This window comes from Nyctereutes procyonoides, unplaced genomic scaffold, assembly GCF_905146905.1.
Source record: "Nyctereutes procyonoides isolate TBG_1078 unplaced genomic scaffold, NYPRO_anot_genome, whole genome shotgun sequence".
NCBI classification, from domain to species: Eukaryota; Metazoa; Chordata; class Mammalia; order Carnivora; family Canidae; genus Nyctereutes; species Nyctereutes procyonoides.
Window position 1 is genome coordinate 52,784,589 of NW_026575046.1, and position 14,881 is coordinate 52,799,469.

The following is a 14,881-nucleotide window of genomic DNA, read 5'->3' on the forward strand; positions in this document are numbered from 1 at the left end:
CATCTGGGTCTACCCCAAACCCAAAACTGTAGACTTTCTGCCCCATTGGTGTCAACAACTTTAAGTGAATGCCAATCTGAAGGATTTCTCTCCCTGGCTTTCTTCACAGACATTCATGGGCTTTCCACCCTCAGTTAAATCCCCTGACAGTTTTTTTTTTTTTAAGATTTTATTTATTTATTCATGAGAGACACACAAAGAGAGGCAGAGACACAGGCAGAGGGAGAATCAGGCTCCCTGTGGGAGCCTGATGTGGGACTTGATCCCGGGATTCCGGGATCACGACCTGAGCCCAAGGCAGATGCTCAACCACTGAGCCACCCAGGTGACCCCCCTGACAGTTTTCTCTTCTGGCTCATTTGTAAAATAAATGCTTCACAGGGGGCTTATTTTGCCCTCTCCATGTAGGTGTCCAGTGCGTGTGTAGTGATGGTGGTGGTGTGAGGAAGAGGTATGCACACATTTTGAAAGACATACTGCAATATTAAATTTCCTTCACTTGGGCAGCCCCAGTGGCTCAGCAGTTTAGCACAGCCTTCAGTCCAGGGCGTGATCCTGGAGACCCAGGATGGAGTCCCACGTTGGGCTCCCTGCATGGAGCCTGCTTCTCTCTCTACCTGTCTCTGCCTCTCTCTCTCTCTCTGTCTCTCTCTGTCTCTCTCTCTCTCTGTGTGTGTCTCTCGAATAAATAAATAAAATCTTAAATAATAAATTTCCTTCATTTGCCCATAGCTAATTCAGGGACCAAAAGATTGAGGGACTGAGAAGGGCTGTGAAGGGATGAGTGTGTGTGTGTGTGTGTGTGTGTGTGTGTGTGTGTGTGTGTAAACAACATGGCAGCATTTAAGTGTTGTCTTCCTGTTAGAAGTGCTGACTGATGGAAACAGACCACTGAGTGGGCTGCACTCACTCACTGTCCATTTTCTCTTCTCCCCATCCACTTGTCCTATCTCTTTACTCCACTGACTTGGTTGAGGGAAAGTAAGTATAGTATTTACCAGACATACCTCTCAAAGTAGCCAGTTTGATCTGCACAGGTGAGGTGCCGGTTTTCTGGTAGCTCCAGCTCCAGTGCCTCCCTACATTCTCTTCCAAGGAGAAAGTCCACCATGGAGACTGTCCAGGTGATGGGATATGACATTCCTATGTACCAGACTCCTGCTTATTTTGCTCACTGGAACTTCAGTACTCAGACCAGTTCTCAAGTCTTGGCTTCTTTTTCACACCATAATTTGAGGAGGTGAAGAAATCTAATTTCTTCAAGAACTCTTAAAAGTGAAAAAGTTTCTAGTAGACTGTTAAGTGGATCTTGTTCAGTGTATGAGTATGTATGTGGATACAGGAGCAACCTTTGACCATAGAGGTGACTGACTTCATTTGGTCTGAAAAGAGTCCTAGTTGATACGGCTGAGGAAGGTAGGGGAAACAGATCTGTTTCTTTTCTGAATTCTTTCTTGTCCTAGAAGTCATATTCTCTGGGAATTCGTCATCTGTCTCTGTCAGTGGTGACTGACTCTTCTTTGTCCTCAGGGAGGAAGATGAGTACTCAGAACTGCGGTCAGAACTCAGCCAGAGCCAGCATGAGGTCAACGAAGACTCTCGAAGCATGGACCAAGACCAGACCTCTGTCTCCATCCCCGAAAACCAATCCACCATGGTCACTGCTGACATGGGTGAGTCTGCCTGCCATTGTACGAAGCCAGAGTTTGGTTTCCAGATTGTAATGGGAATTTTAGAAATATGAGGCAGCCTGAATTAAAATTTAGTCAAGGAGTTGGATGAGTAGATGAAAGCACATCCATATGAGTCCCTTACATGTTACTTTGTTGGAACTAAAGAGGTGAATTAGCTTTTTGCCTTGATGTTTGAGATTCAAATGTACATCACCTCTATTTGAAAATTCTAGAGATGGGGAACCAGCTGATGAGGCTATTGTAGTGTTCCAAGTTACAGTGAAATCTGAGCTGTAATGGCAGGAATGGGAAGGATGGAATGGGTGATGATACGTTGTGGTGGGGGAGCCAATAGGTTTTAGCAACTTTTGGGTAAGAAGGAATCCAAAATGACTCTAACATGTTGGTTCTGACTAAGAGAATGATCATATTTCTTAGTAAGGATGTTTCGTGAGAAATGAGTTGGGAAATAAATATGTTTGAGGTTGTAGAGAAATGTCCATCCAGGAATACTTGGGATGGTGTATTTTAAACTGCAGGTCATGACCTATTAGTGGGTCTTGGGATTCAATGAAAAATATTTTCTAAGTGAAATCGACTAGGAAAAAAAAATGGCAGAACTACTTCATGAAAATTATTTGTTGAGAGAGTGTGTGTGTAATAAGTTGCTTCTGCTGTGGGCTGCAGTCAACCCACGAAATGTTGCAAAGCCACAGGTCTACTTGGAGATGCTTAACTGCTTAACTCACCTAATCTTTGGTGAGATTAGCGTTGAGGATAAAGACTTTGAAGTTATGAGGTAAGGAGATCTCTGTGGTCAAAAGGCTGTGGAGTCAGAAGATGGAGGAGTACCGTATCTTAGGAAATGTAGGAAAGTGATAGAGGAAGAACTAGAAGGAGACGTAAACATAGTGTAACTTTCTTAGAACCTAAAATTGCGTTGGAAAGAGACTTTAATGTAGTACACATTTATATTAATTATGAAAGTGCTATAACATTAAGGAACAGAGTACCACAAGAGTTTAAAAAGGACTTTGATTCAGTTTAAGATTCTAGAAGAGCTTCCTCAAGGAAGTGCCATTTGAGCTGAGAGCTGGAGGGTAAATAGGAATTTACCAGATGAAGGAGGAGATGCATTCAGGGGAGGGTGGGGGAAGTAGATGCATTCAAGGAGATAACAAGAGATCATCATGTATGGAGGGCCCAGAGGTGTGAGATGGAGGATGGAGAGGTAGACAGGAGCCATAGCATGCAAGATCTCATAGACCATGTTAGAGAATTTAACCTTTAGTCAAACAGGCACAAGAAGCCACTAAAAGGGGCAGCCCTGGTGGCGCAGCAGTTTAGCGCCGCCTGCAGCCCAGGGTGTGATCCTGGAGACCCGGGATCGAGTCCCACATTGGGCTCCCTGCATGGAGCCTGCTTCTCCCTCTGCCTGTGTCTCTGCCTCTCTCTCTCTCTGTATCTCTCATGAATAAATAAATAAATAAAAATCTTAAAAAAAAAAAAAAGAAGCCACTAAAAGATTTTAGTAGTTAAGGATGGGGATGAAACGATCAGGTTTGCATTTTGAATCATCATTCTGTAATAAAGAGAATCAGTGGATCAAGAATGATTGGGGGAGGCCAGCTAGGAAACCATTGCCAAAATCTTGGTGGACTAGGATCAGGGTGGCAGTGGTTAAGATCTAGAAAGATGGAAAATTGGCAAGATCTGCTGAAAGATTAGAAACAGAGGGGAAAAGAAGTATGTGTGTGGAAATGTTCCCTAAGTGTCTGGATCAGTGCTGCCGAGTGCCAACACGGGAGCACAGAAAAAAAGGTGGTTTTGTTTGAGTTTTGTTTTGTTTTGAGGGAGTGGGAGTGCAGGGTGTAGCTCCTGTGTTTTGTTTGGACATAAGTTTGTGGTGTCTTGAGGTATCTGGGTGGAGATGCTTCAGAAGGCAGCAGGTAGACATAAGCCAAGAGGGAAAGGTCTAGGCTGAAGAAAAGCAGTTAGGAAACACAGGGTTATGTGCAGACAGTCACCGAAGCAGTGGGAGGCCATGATAGAGTGAGGAGTGCAGAGAACTGGGGCCTGAGCCTTGGGGGCCACCAGCCAAAGAGAGACCTGGCAGAGCTCCTGCAAAGGGTATGCTTCTCATTGTAGTCTCCGTTTAAATGCACGTCCTTTGAAAGCATCTCATGAATGCCAGTCTGTACCAGTTCCTGTGTTGACTCTGTCACTGCCCCATTTGTCTCCTTGCATCAAATTGAAAAATTTTTTTAAAGATTATTTATTTATTAGACACACACACACACACAGAGAGAGAGAGAGAGGGAGAGAGGGAGAAGCAGGCTCCATGCAGGGAGCCTGATGTGCGACTCTATCCCAGGTCTCCAGGATTACACCCTGGGCCAAAGGCGGCACTAAACCGCTGAGCCACCGGGGGCTGCCCTCAAATTTAAATTTTAAATGATATATTTCTAGTTATTTGCTTGACTGACTATCCCACTATACTCCACTGGGCAGAAGTATGTGTATCTACTAGCAGATCCCCAGAGCCCTGAGCCCACCACTGGGCCTGGCACATACTGTATGTTCAGAGATGTTTGCTGGGATGAACAAGTGAAGCAGTCAGCAAGTCCATCCAGCAGTGAGCCAGCCAGAGCTGTAGGGAGGAAACAAGGAGAGCCATGTCTGAGAAGTCAGTGGGGCAGAGAAATCTCTAAAAAGGAAGGGGTCCGCAGGATGGATTGGTGCTAAAGCCAGCAAAGTCATTGAGAGCTGTATACTGATACCTATATGATCCCAACAGAAATGGAGTAAGGATTGGAGACACCTCCTTGGTCCTCAGGCTCTTGGCTTCAGGCTGAAACGGCCTCTCTGAAAATCACCTGAACCTGTATCTCGGCCCTAAGTTAGAACACATGCAACTTCCTAGGACCATCCCAGCTGTGGGCTCAGGTTCCACATGCTGCCATACCAGCGTCGCAGTCTCTAACCCTGGTGGCCCCAGGCTTCTGGACTCTGCCTTCCAGCCTCAGGAGTGAAAAGTACAGACAGCCAAGAAGTTCCCAAAGCAAAGAGATACACCCACACTGATCCCTCCATTCATGTCTCTGAAAGTGTACTTTATGAAATATCTGCCCCCCACACCAGTAAATTTTCTCAATCAAGTGAGGCTGGGGAGTAGAGGGATAAACCTACTTAATTGGGCAGGGCATCTTTACTGTGGGACTGCCTGGGGCTCCTAACAGAGCACTCAGTAGCCCAGGCCATCTAATGGGGGCTGGTGTGTCTGCCTGTCTGTGCTAGGAGCTGGCTTCATTTTCCCAAATTATGAATCTCAAATCCTTTCTGTCCATCCTTTTCCTCATTATAAATATATGTTCGTTATAGCCAGTGATAGTATCTCTGCCAATGAGATGGAGCTCCTGGAGGGAAGGGACCCCATCTATCCAATGTCTGTACGTGTTCTCTGCCCACATAGTGGCGGCCTTGATTCATTTATTCAACAACTCACTGGGTGCTATGCAAGGGACTGGGGGGGGGGGGCGGGAGACACAGGCTCTGCGCACGGATCGCTATACACTCCCACTTACATGTATCACACTGAGAGTGACATCCTGACTCCTGACTGTGGACTGTAGGCCCCCACAGAACTGCCATCCCCCATCTTGGGCCTCACCGTCCCCCCTTGCCCCCCCATCCCTGTCTTACTCCCAGCTCTGGCCACACTGGCCTCCACGCTGCCCCTCACACCCAACCGGCTTGTCTTGTTTCACTGCTACTCTTTCCTGAAGTGCTCCTTCCCTGAGCCCATCCGAGGCTTCCTCTGGCCCTGGTTGAGCACTATGGCCTTTCCTCACTGCCAGGCACTGTCCTGCCTTTCTGGCTTCATTTCTCCTCTCGACACTTAGCGCTTCCTGGGTACGTTGTCTGTGCATTTATTTTTTCTTATATACTCATTGTAGCTGGTCCCTCCCACTAGAATCTAGGATGCAGGCCCCATGCAGGCAGGGATTAGAGCTATCCTGTTTGCCAGTTGTAATGGCATCTGCACAGAGGAGGCACCAAATGCCGAGTAGAAGCGAATGCCGTCTTGGAGCTCACAGTTCTCTGGAGGATGCAGACAGGCAAACAGGGAATGATGACCATGGTGGGGTAAGGACCACACCAAGAGGTGGACAGGGGCTCCTAGCAGCACCCTGGGTGGGGGGGAGGGTGGCAGGAACATTGGTGAATCCATCCCTGAGGTTGCATCTAGCAGAAAGCTGGGGGATGGGTGGGAGTGATGCAGGGAAAGAGCAGGGGCAGGAGGAGAGCCCAGGAGGCAGAGGGCCCGCACCTGCCAGGTCCCCAGGGAGGATTCTCAAGGAGGGCAGGCACAGGACGGCCAGGAGGGAGGGGTGCATCAATGCTGCTGTGGAGTATAGCGCCCCCCTCCAAGTTGTGTGTGTGTGTGTGTGTGTGTGTGTGTGTGCTCATCAAAACTGTGTGTCTTCCTCTTCTTACTCCTTTGCCATTTTCCAATTAAACTGCTTCAATAGGGCAAAAAGCTTCCATATATAACACCACTATAGGAAATCGTTAAAAAGCAACCATTTCATTATGGTTGCTATATTTGCAAACCTGCATTATCCACCCAAAGGTTTTTCTTGAGTTGGATTTTGCTTGAGTTTGCTTGCATTATATTTGCTGATCTTCAGTTAAGATAGCTGGAGTTAGTGCAATCTATTCCCTTCATCAGAAAGCACTTGTCAATTGTTTTCAAACCCCGCATCAGAGTCTGGCTGCCCCTTCAGTAAGCTGGCTCCTGGGCATTGTCCTCAGGCCTTGAAGGAGTAAACCAGCAATTTAGAAAGTGCTTTGACTCACCTAACCAGTCCTAGGAAGGAGAAGGATCGGGGCAGTGTCACATTGAATCTTAGAAGAAGTTGCTCTGTTCAAACCTGGTCACAGTTTGGGGGAAAAAGGTAATTAAATGACAAAGACAAGGTAGGAAGGAATCGTGGCTTGGAACTGTTTTCCCCTCAATTTGGCAAAGAGCTCTCTAGTTAAGAGAGGCCAGCAATGATAGGTAACGTATTTTCCTTATTTACTTTGTGTCAAGTATTTACATGCATTCCTCCTGTTTAATTCTCAGCCTTGAAAAGAGGCCCAGTAAAGCTCCCCATCCATAAAATTGGGATGACAGGGTTCAGAGGGGTCAAGTCACTTGTCCAAGGCCACACAGCTAATCAATTGTTGCTGTGGTTGGTGCCTATGTCTCTGGAGGGCTTTGCTCTTACATGCCTCTGGCTAATTAGTGAAACATGCCTATGGTTAATGTGCTCTGCTTCCTGCAGTCCTTCGAAGTCTCTAGTGCTGATGGGAGAATTTAGGGAGCAGCTGTACCATCACAGCATCTGGCTTAATAGCAGAGTGTTTGTTGTTCATTGAGATTTTGCAGACCTCCATCTTAGAAAACAACACTGAGGCCAATGATTCTGGGTGTTGCCATAGAGCAGAATACAGATGTGTGTACATGGGCTTATGGCAGTGTGCATGTTAGTGCATGTGTGGTGTGTCTCTAGCAGGTTGCTTTCCCAATTCTCTTAATGGAACAGCAGAACTCATCTGGAGTAGTTGTTCATAAAGCAAAACCCTTGATCCAATGGGCCTTTGCACAGCCTGTGTTGGGTTCTGCTCCTTATTTTGAGATCTCTTCTGGTTTCAGGTGAGAAATTCTTATTTTTCTGGAATCTAGCTATGCTAAACTATCCCCTTAGGAATGAAAGGAAGCATATGATACCTTGTTTGCTGGTAGGATCATTTAGATAGAGATTTCCTCCTTATGGGTAGTTTTTGGAGGACGACCAAGGAAGAATTTACACATGAAACCTGGCTCTTTGGCACAGCTGTGACTATGAAATATGTTTAACATTAAAGCCAGATTTTCCTGGCTTCCTGGCTGATGAGGCTTAATGGCTTCAGGAAAAATGTTCCAAAGTGTCAAGCAGCCACTCCCAGTGAAGAGAAGGGGGTTCCGGGCAGGGAAAGGCAGCCCTACCTCCTCAAAAAAAAAAAAAAAAAAAAAAAAAAAGATTGCAGGGTTGGAGAGAAATGTTTACAAAGGAAAAGGAGCCTATCTGGAGAAAATTTGCATTTTGTTAGGAATGCAGGGACCAGATAGCCAGTCATTCTCCAGCAAAGAATTTTTAAAAGACAGATTATTTGTAACCTGATTCTGAAACTTGGAGGAACCAGGGCCTTCCTTGGAAAGGTTAGATGGGGCTGAAGACAGCGCCTTGGGTAGTCTTGGTAGATGGAATGGGCTAAGCCCTTTGTGGCCTTCCCCCCACCCCCTCCTGAATTGAATTCGGCAGCTTAATTTCTCCCAAGAGGTTCACGGTGTTGGTCATCCCTGAGAACCAAGCCCAGAGGAGACTTTGATGTTTTGCACATTGACTCACCAGAGGACTCTCTGAGGTGGCTGTGTGCTTTCTTCTTGGAATCTGAGCCAGCCTGGTCAGACAAGACCAGTCTGTGAGAAGAATGAAACTAGGGTTCCTGGGAGTGCATGTGACCGAAAGGAGACCGCACTGGGCTCCAGAGGCGGAGGTGCTTATGTTCGGGCTCCTGCACACGCTGGCTGGGCTGGGGGCCGCTGAGGGCTTGCGTGGGGCCGTGTGCAGAGGTCCTCGGTGCCGAATGCAGTGTGATGAGCGAATGCAGGATATGCTTCCATTGGCTGGAAGCATATCCTGTCTAAACTTTCTTTGCCCACTCGTGCCTGGGAACCAGTGATGAAGCAGAGCTTCGCCTTTGACAATGTTGGGTACGAAGGTGGCCTGGACAGTGTGTGCCCTCCTCAGACGGCCACCAGCACCATCAGCATTCTGGGTATGACCTGCCAGTCGTGTGTAAGGTCCATCAAGGGCAGGATCTCCAGTTTGAAAGGCATCGTGAGCATTAAGGTTTTTCCCTGGAACAAGGCAATGCGACTGTGAAGTACGTGCCGTCCATTCTGAGCCTGCCGCAGGTTTGCCGTTGCATTGAGGACATGGGCTTCGAGGCCAGTGTTGCAGAAGGAAAGGTTGCCTCCAGGCCCTCGAGGTCCTTGCCTGGCCTCGAGGCTGTGGTCAGACTTTGGGTGGAGGGCACCCAGGCCCTGACAGGACCTGCCAGTCCTGTGTCAGCTCCATCGAAGGCAAGCTCAGAAAGCTGCAAGTGGTAGCAAGAGTCCGGGTCTCCCTCAGCACCCAGGCAGTCATCACTTACCAGCCTTATCTTATTTAACCCCAGGACCTTAGGGACCATGTAAATGACATGGGGTTTGAAGCTGTCATCAAGAACAGAGTGGCGCCTGTAAGCCTGGGACCCATTGATATTGGGTGGTTACAGAGGGCCAACCCAAAGATGCCTTTGACTTCTGATAACCAGAATCTCAATAACTCTGAGACCTTGGGCCACCAAGGGAGCCATGTGGTTACCCTGCAGCTGAGAGTCAACGGAATGCACTGTCAGTCTTGTGTCCTGAACATTGAAGAGAATATAGGCCAACTCCCCGGGGTTCAGAATGTACAAGTGTCCTTGGAGAACAGAACGGCCCAAGTACAGTACGACCCTTCTCATGTCACTGCAGGGGCCCTGCAGAGGGCCATTGAAGCTCTCTCACCAGGGAACTTTAAAGTTTCTCTTCCTGCAGCAGCAGCAGGAAGTGAGATAGGTAACAGGTTTTCCGCATGTGCCGCCCCCGCCCCCCACCCCGAGAACCCCGGCACCGGGCAGATGCGATACTGTGATGCTCGCCATTGCGGGCATGACCTGTGCGTCCTGCGTCCAGTCCATCAAAGGCCTGATCTCCCAGAGGGAAGGGGTGCAGCAAATATCTGTCTCTCTGGCTGAAGGGACCGCAGTGGTACTCTATGATCCCTCTATAATTGGCCCGGAAGAACCCCGAGCTGCCGTCGAGGAGATGGGATTTGAGACTTCAGTCCTCTCTGAAAACGGTTACAGCAATCATGTTGGAAACCACAGTGTGGGAAATTCCTCGGCGCACAGCACAGCCGGCGAACCTGTGTCTGTGCAGGAAGGGGTTCCCCACGCTGAGGGGCTCCCTGGAAACCACAGCCCTGGCCACCTGTCCAGGTCCCCACCAGCCTCTACCCCTGTGGCAGCACAGAAGTGTTTTTTACAGATCACAGGCATGACCTGTGCATCCTGTGTGTCCAACATAGAGAGAAAGCTGCAGAAAGAAGCAGGCGTCGACTCGGTGCTGTTTGCCCTGATGGCTGGAAAGGCAGAGAGGTGAAGTATCACCCAGACGTCATCCAGCCACTGGAGATTGCTCTGCTCATCCAGGACCTAGGCTTTGAGGTGATGGTGCTGGAAGACTACATGGGCTCTGATGGCGACCTGGAGCTGATCATCAAGGGGATGACCTGCACGTCCTATGTTCACAACATAGAGTCCAAACTCACGAGGATGGCCAGCATCACCTATACCTCTGTGGCCCTCGCCACCAGCAAAGCCCACGTGAAGTTCGATCCTGAAATCATTGGTCCGCGAGATTTTGTCAAAGTTATCGAGGAAATCGGCTTTCATGCTTCCCCGGCCCAGAGAAACCCCAATGCGCATCACTTGGACCACAAGGTGGAAATAAAGCAGTGGAAGAAGTCTTTTCTGTGCAGCCTGGTGTTCGGCATCCCTGTGATGGGTCTGATGATCTACATGTTGGTGCCTAGCAGCATGCCCCACGAGTCCATGGTCCGGGACCACAACGTCATTCCAGGACTGTCCATTCTGAATCTCATCTTCTTCATCCTGTGTACCTTTCTCCAGCTCCTTGGCGGGTGGTACTTCTACATCCAGGCCTACAGGTCTCTGAGGCACAGGGCGGCCAATATGGAAGTGCTCATCGTGCTGGCCACAAGCATCGCCTACACCTACTCGCTTGTCATCCTGGTGGTAGCCATGGCTGAGAGGGCGGAGAGGAGCCCTGTGACCTTCTTCGACACCTCCCACCCCATGCTCTTTGTGTTCATTGCCCTGGGGCAGTGGCTGGAACACATAGCAAAGAGCAAAACCTCCGAAGCCCTTGCCAAACTCCTGTCTCTCCAAGCCACAGAAGCCACCGTCATGACCCTTGGCAAGGACAACTTGATCCTCAGAGAGGAGCAGGTACCCATGGAGCTGGTGCAGCGGGGCGATGTCATCAAGGTTGTCCCTGGGGAGAAGTTCCCGGTGGATGGGAAAGTCCTGGAGGGCAATACCATGGCCGACGAGTCTCTCATCACAGGAAAAGCCATGCCTGTCATGAAGAAACCCGGGAGCACGGTGATTGCCGGATCTGTGAATGCACATGGCTCTGTGCTCGTTACTGCCACCCACGTGGGCAATGATACCACATTGGCTCAGATCGTGAAGTTGGTAGAAGAGGCTCAGATGTCAAAGACCCCCAACAAGCATATCTCCGAGGCGGAGGTGATCATCCGGTTTGCGTTCCAGACGTCCATCACAGTGCTGTGCATCCGCCTGCCCCTGCTCCCTAGGCTTGGCCACGCCCACAGCAGTCATGGTGGGCACCGGGGTGGCTGCCCAGAATGGCATTCTCATCAAAGGAGGCAAGCCTCTGGAGATGGCCCACAAGATAAAGACCATGATGTTTGACAAAACTGGCACCATTACGCACGGGGTCCCCAAAGTCATGAGGGTCCTCCTGCTGGTGGATGTGGCCACGCTGCCCCTCAGGAAGTCCTCGCCATGGTGGGGACTGCGGAGGCCAGCAGCGAGCACCCCCTGGGCATGGCCGTCACCAAGTACCGTAAAGAGGAACTGGGAACGGAGACCTTGGGATACTGCACGGACTTCCAGGCAGTGCCAGGCTGCGGAATTGGCTGCAAAGTCAGTAGCGTGGAGGGCATCCTGGCCCCCGGCGAGCGCCAGCAGAGCAAACAGGCCGCTCCCCCAGGCATGGTTGGTGGGTTCCCGAGGAAACAGATGAGACGCCCCAGACCTTCTCCGTGCTGATTGGGAACCGTGAATGGATGAGGCGCAATGGCCTGACCATATCCAGCGACATCAGTGACGTGATGGCGGACCATAAGATGAAAGGCCAGACGGCCATCCTGGTGGCCATCGACGGTGTGCTGTGCGGGATGATCGCCATCGCCGACGCCGTCAAGCAGGAGGCAGCCCTGGCTCTGCACATGCTCAAGAGCATGGGTGTGGATGTGGTCCTGATCACAGGAGACAACAGCAGGACGGCCAGAGCCATTGCCACCCAGGTTGCCATCAACAAGGTCTTTGCAGAGGTGCTCCCGTCTCACAAGGTGGCCAAGGTCCAAGAGCTCCAGGACAAAGGGAAGAAAGTCGCCATGGTGGGAGACGGGGTTAATGACTCTCCAGCCCTGGCTCGGGCCGACGTGGGCATTGCCATCGGGACGGGCACAGATGTTGCCATCGAGGCTGCTGACATAGTCCTCATCAGAAACGATCTGCTGGACGTGGTGGCCAGCATTCACCTCTCCAAGAGGACCGTATGGAGGATATGCCTCAACCTGGTGCTGGCACTGATCTATAACCTGGTCAGGTTATCCATTGCGGCAGGGGTCTTCATGCCCATCAGCGTCGTGCTGCAGCTGTGGATGGGCTCGGTGGCATGGCGGCCTCCTCCGTGTCTGTGGTGCTCTCATCGCTGCAGCTCAAGTGCTATAAGAAGCCCGACCTGGAGAGGTACGAGGCCCAGGCACAGGGCTGCATGAAGCCCCTGACGGCGTCCTAGGTCAGCGTTCACATTGGCATGGATGATCAGCGGTGGGACTCCCCACGGGCCACACCCTGGGACCAGGTCAGCCGTATCAGCCAAGTGTCTCTGTCCTCCCTGAAGTCCGACAAGCTGTCCCGACACAGCGCCGCGGCCGACGATGGTGGGGACACATGGTCTCTACTGCTGAACGACCGTGACGAGGAGCAGTGCATCTGAGCGCTGCAGGCGGGCGCGACCTGCTCTGGCTCCTCGGCTCCTCGGAGGAGCGGCCCAGCTGTCCGCAGTGAGGAGGCGGGGCTCCTGGCTTGGCCCCACATCCCCCTGGGTCTCGCCTGGTCCCGCCCGGTCCCCGGCCTGGCCACCCATGCTGTGGGCGTGGGCCTACCCCCAACCGCTGGACCCACGGGGCCAGGACGGCCCACCCCCCCGCTTTAGCACTTGCAGTGACCACTTGTGAGATGATCTCATCAGGACCAAAAACCTCGCTGGGCCTTGCCTTAGGACCCCCAGGAGCCTCACGTTGGGTTCTTCCTGATGCCACAGTCTACCTGAAATACTCCCACTGATCTCTGTGGGAAAAAAAAAAAAAAATGAAACTAGACCATTCTCTTACACCATACACAAAGATAAACTCAAAATGGATGAAAGATCTAAATGTGAGACAAGATTCCATCAAAATCCTAGAGGAGAACACAGGCAACACCCTTTTTGAACTCGGCCACAGTAACTTCTTGCAAGATACATCCATGAAGGCAAGAGAAACAAAAGCAAAAATGAACTATTGGGACTTCATCAAGATAAGAAGCTTCTGCACAGCAAAAGAAACAGTCAACAAAACTAAAAGGCAACCTACAGAATGGGAGAAGATATTTGGTAATGACGTATCAGATAAAGGGCTAGTTTCCAAGATCTGTAAAGAACTTCTTAAACTCAACACCAAAGAAACAAACAATCCAATCATGAAATGCGCAAAAGACATGAAGAGAAATCTCACAGAGGAAGACATAGACATGGCCAACATGCACATGAGAAAATGCTCCGCATCACTTGCCATCAGGGAAATACAAATCAAAACCACAATGAGATACCACCTCACACCAGTGAGAATGGGGAAAATTAATAAGGCAGGAAACAACAAATGTTGGAGAGGATGCGGAGAAAAGGGAACACTCTTACACTGTTGGTGGGAATGTGAACTGGTGCAGCCACTCTGGAAAACTGTGTAGAGGTTCCTCAAAGAATTAAAAATAGACCTGCCCTACGACCCAGCAATTGCACTGTTAGGGATTTACCCCGAAGATTCAGATGCAATGAAACGCCGGGGCACCTGCACCCGATGTTTCTAGCAGCCATGTCCACAATAGCCAAACTGTGGAAGGAGCCTCGGTGTCCATTGAAAGATGAATGGATAAAGAAGATGTGCTCTATGTATACAATGGAATATTACTCAGCCATTAGAAATGACAAATACCCACCATTTGCTTCGATGTGGTTGGAACTGGAGGGTATTATGCTGAGTGAAATAAGTCAATTGGAGAAGGAGAAACATTATATGGTCTCCTTCATTTGGGGAATATAAATAATAGTGAAAGGGAATTAGAAGGGAAGGGAGAAGAAATGGGTAGGAAATATCAGAAAGGGAGACAGAACATGAAGACTCCTAACTCTGGGAAACGAACTAGGGGTGGTAGAAGGGGAGGAGGGCGGGGGGTGGAGGTGACTGGGTGACGGGCACTGAGGGGGGCACTTGACGGGGTGAGCACTGGGAGTTTATTCTGTATGTTGGCAAATTGAACACCAATAAAAAATAAATTTATTATTAAAAAAAAAAGAAACGACAAATACCCACCATTTGCTTCGACGTGGATGGAACTGGAGGGTATTATGCTGAGTGAAATAAGTCAGTCAGAGAAGTACAAACATTTTATGGTCTCATTCATTTGGGGAATATAAAAAATAGTGAAAGGGAATAAAGGGGAAAGGAGGAAAAATGAGTGGGAAATATCAGAAAGGGAGACAGAACATGAGAGATTCCTTACTCTGGGAAATGAACAAGGGGTGGTGGAAAGGGAGTATTGTGCCCAAGATTGCGAATCCGAGAAACCACCTAGGAGCCGACACCAATGCAAGTGCACGAGGGTTTATTTGCAAACTCGAGCTTGCCGTGGCCAATGGGATTGTAACACACATAGAAAGTTGCACAGTCATGTCGGTCCACACGCAGGTGGCCAACTGAATCACGATTCACCCTATAGTGACCATTTGAACTGGCCTATCACTCTGGTCAGAATTGGCACGCAGTTGTGGTGGGCACAGGGCAGGGTTACATTTTTATGAGCCGATTTCCGATTAGGGTGTGCCCAGCGGCCTGACTAGGGTGGGGCAGCGCCTTAAGCAATAAGCAGGTCATGTGGGGGTCATACAGGAGGTGGCATGTGCAGCACAAAATGGAGTTAGTCCTGCTCTGCTTGTC

The 14,881-nt window shown here is 49.8% G+C and overlaps 1 protein-coding gene and 1 pseudogene across 7 annotated transcripts in view; both read left to right on the forward strand.

The window, feature by feature from the left end:
- The window catches only part of MCC (MCC regulator of WNT signaling pathway), a 324,907-nt gene that overhangs the window by 225,513 nt on the left and 84,513 nt on the right, over nt 1–14,881 (forward strand). For all 7 annotated transcript variants that reach the window (XM_055325155.1, XM_055325148.1, XM_055325150.1 and 4 more), the window contains exon 4: nt 1,531–1,673. In XM_055325155.1, coding sequence (XP_055181130.1) covers nt 1,531–1,673 — 143 coding nt within the window. The remainder of the gene's footprint in view (nt 1–1,530; nt 1,674–14,881) is intronic.
- Nucleotides 8,405–12,626, forward strand: LOC129509518 (copper-transporting ATPase 2-like; annotated as a pseudogene).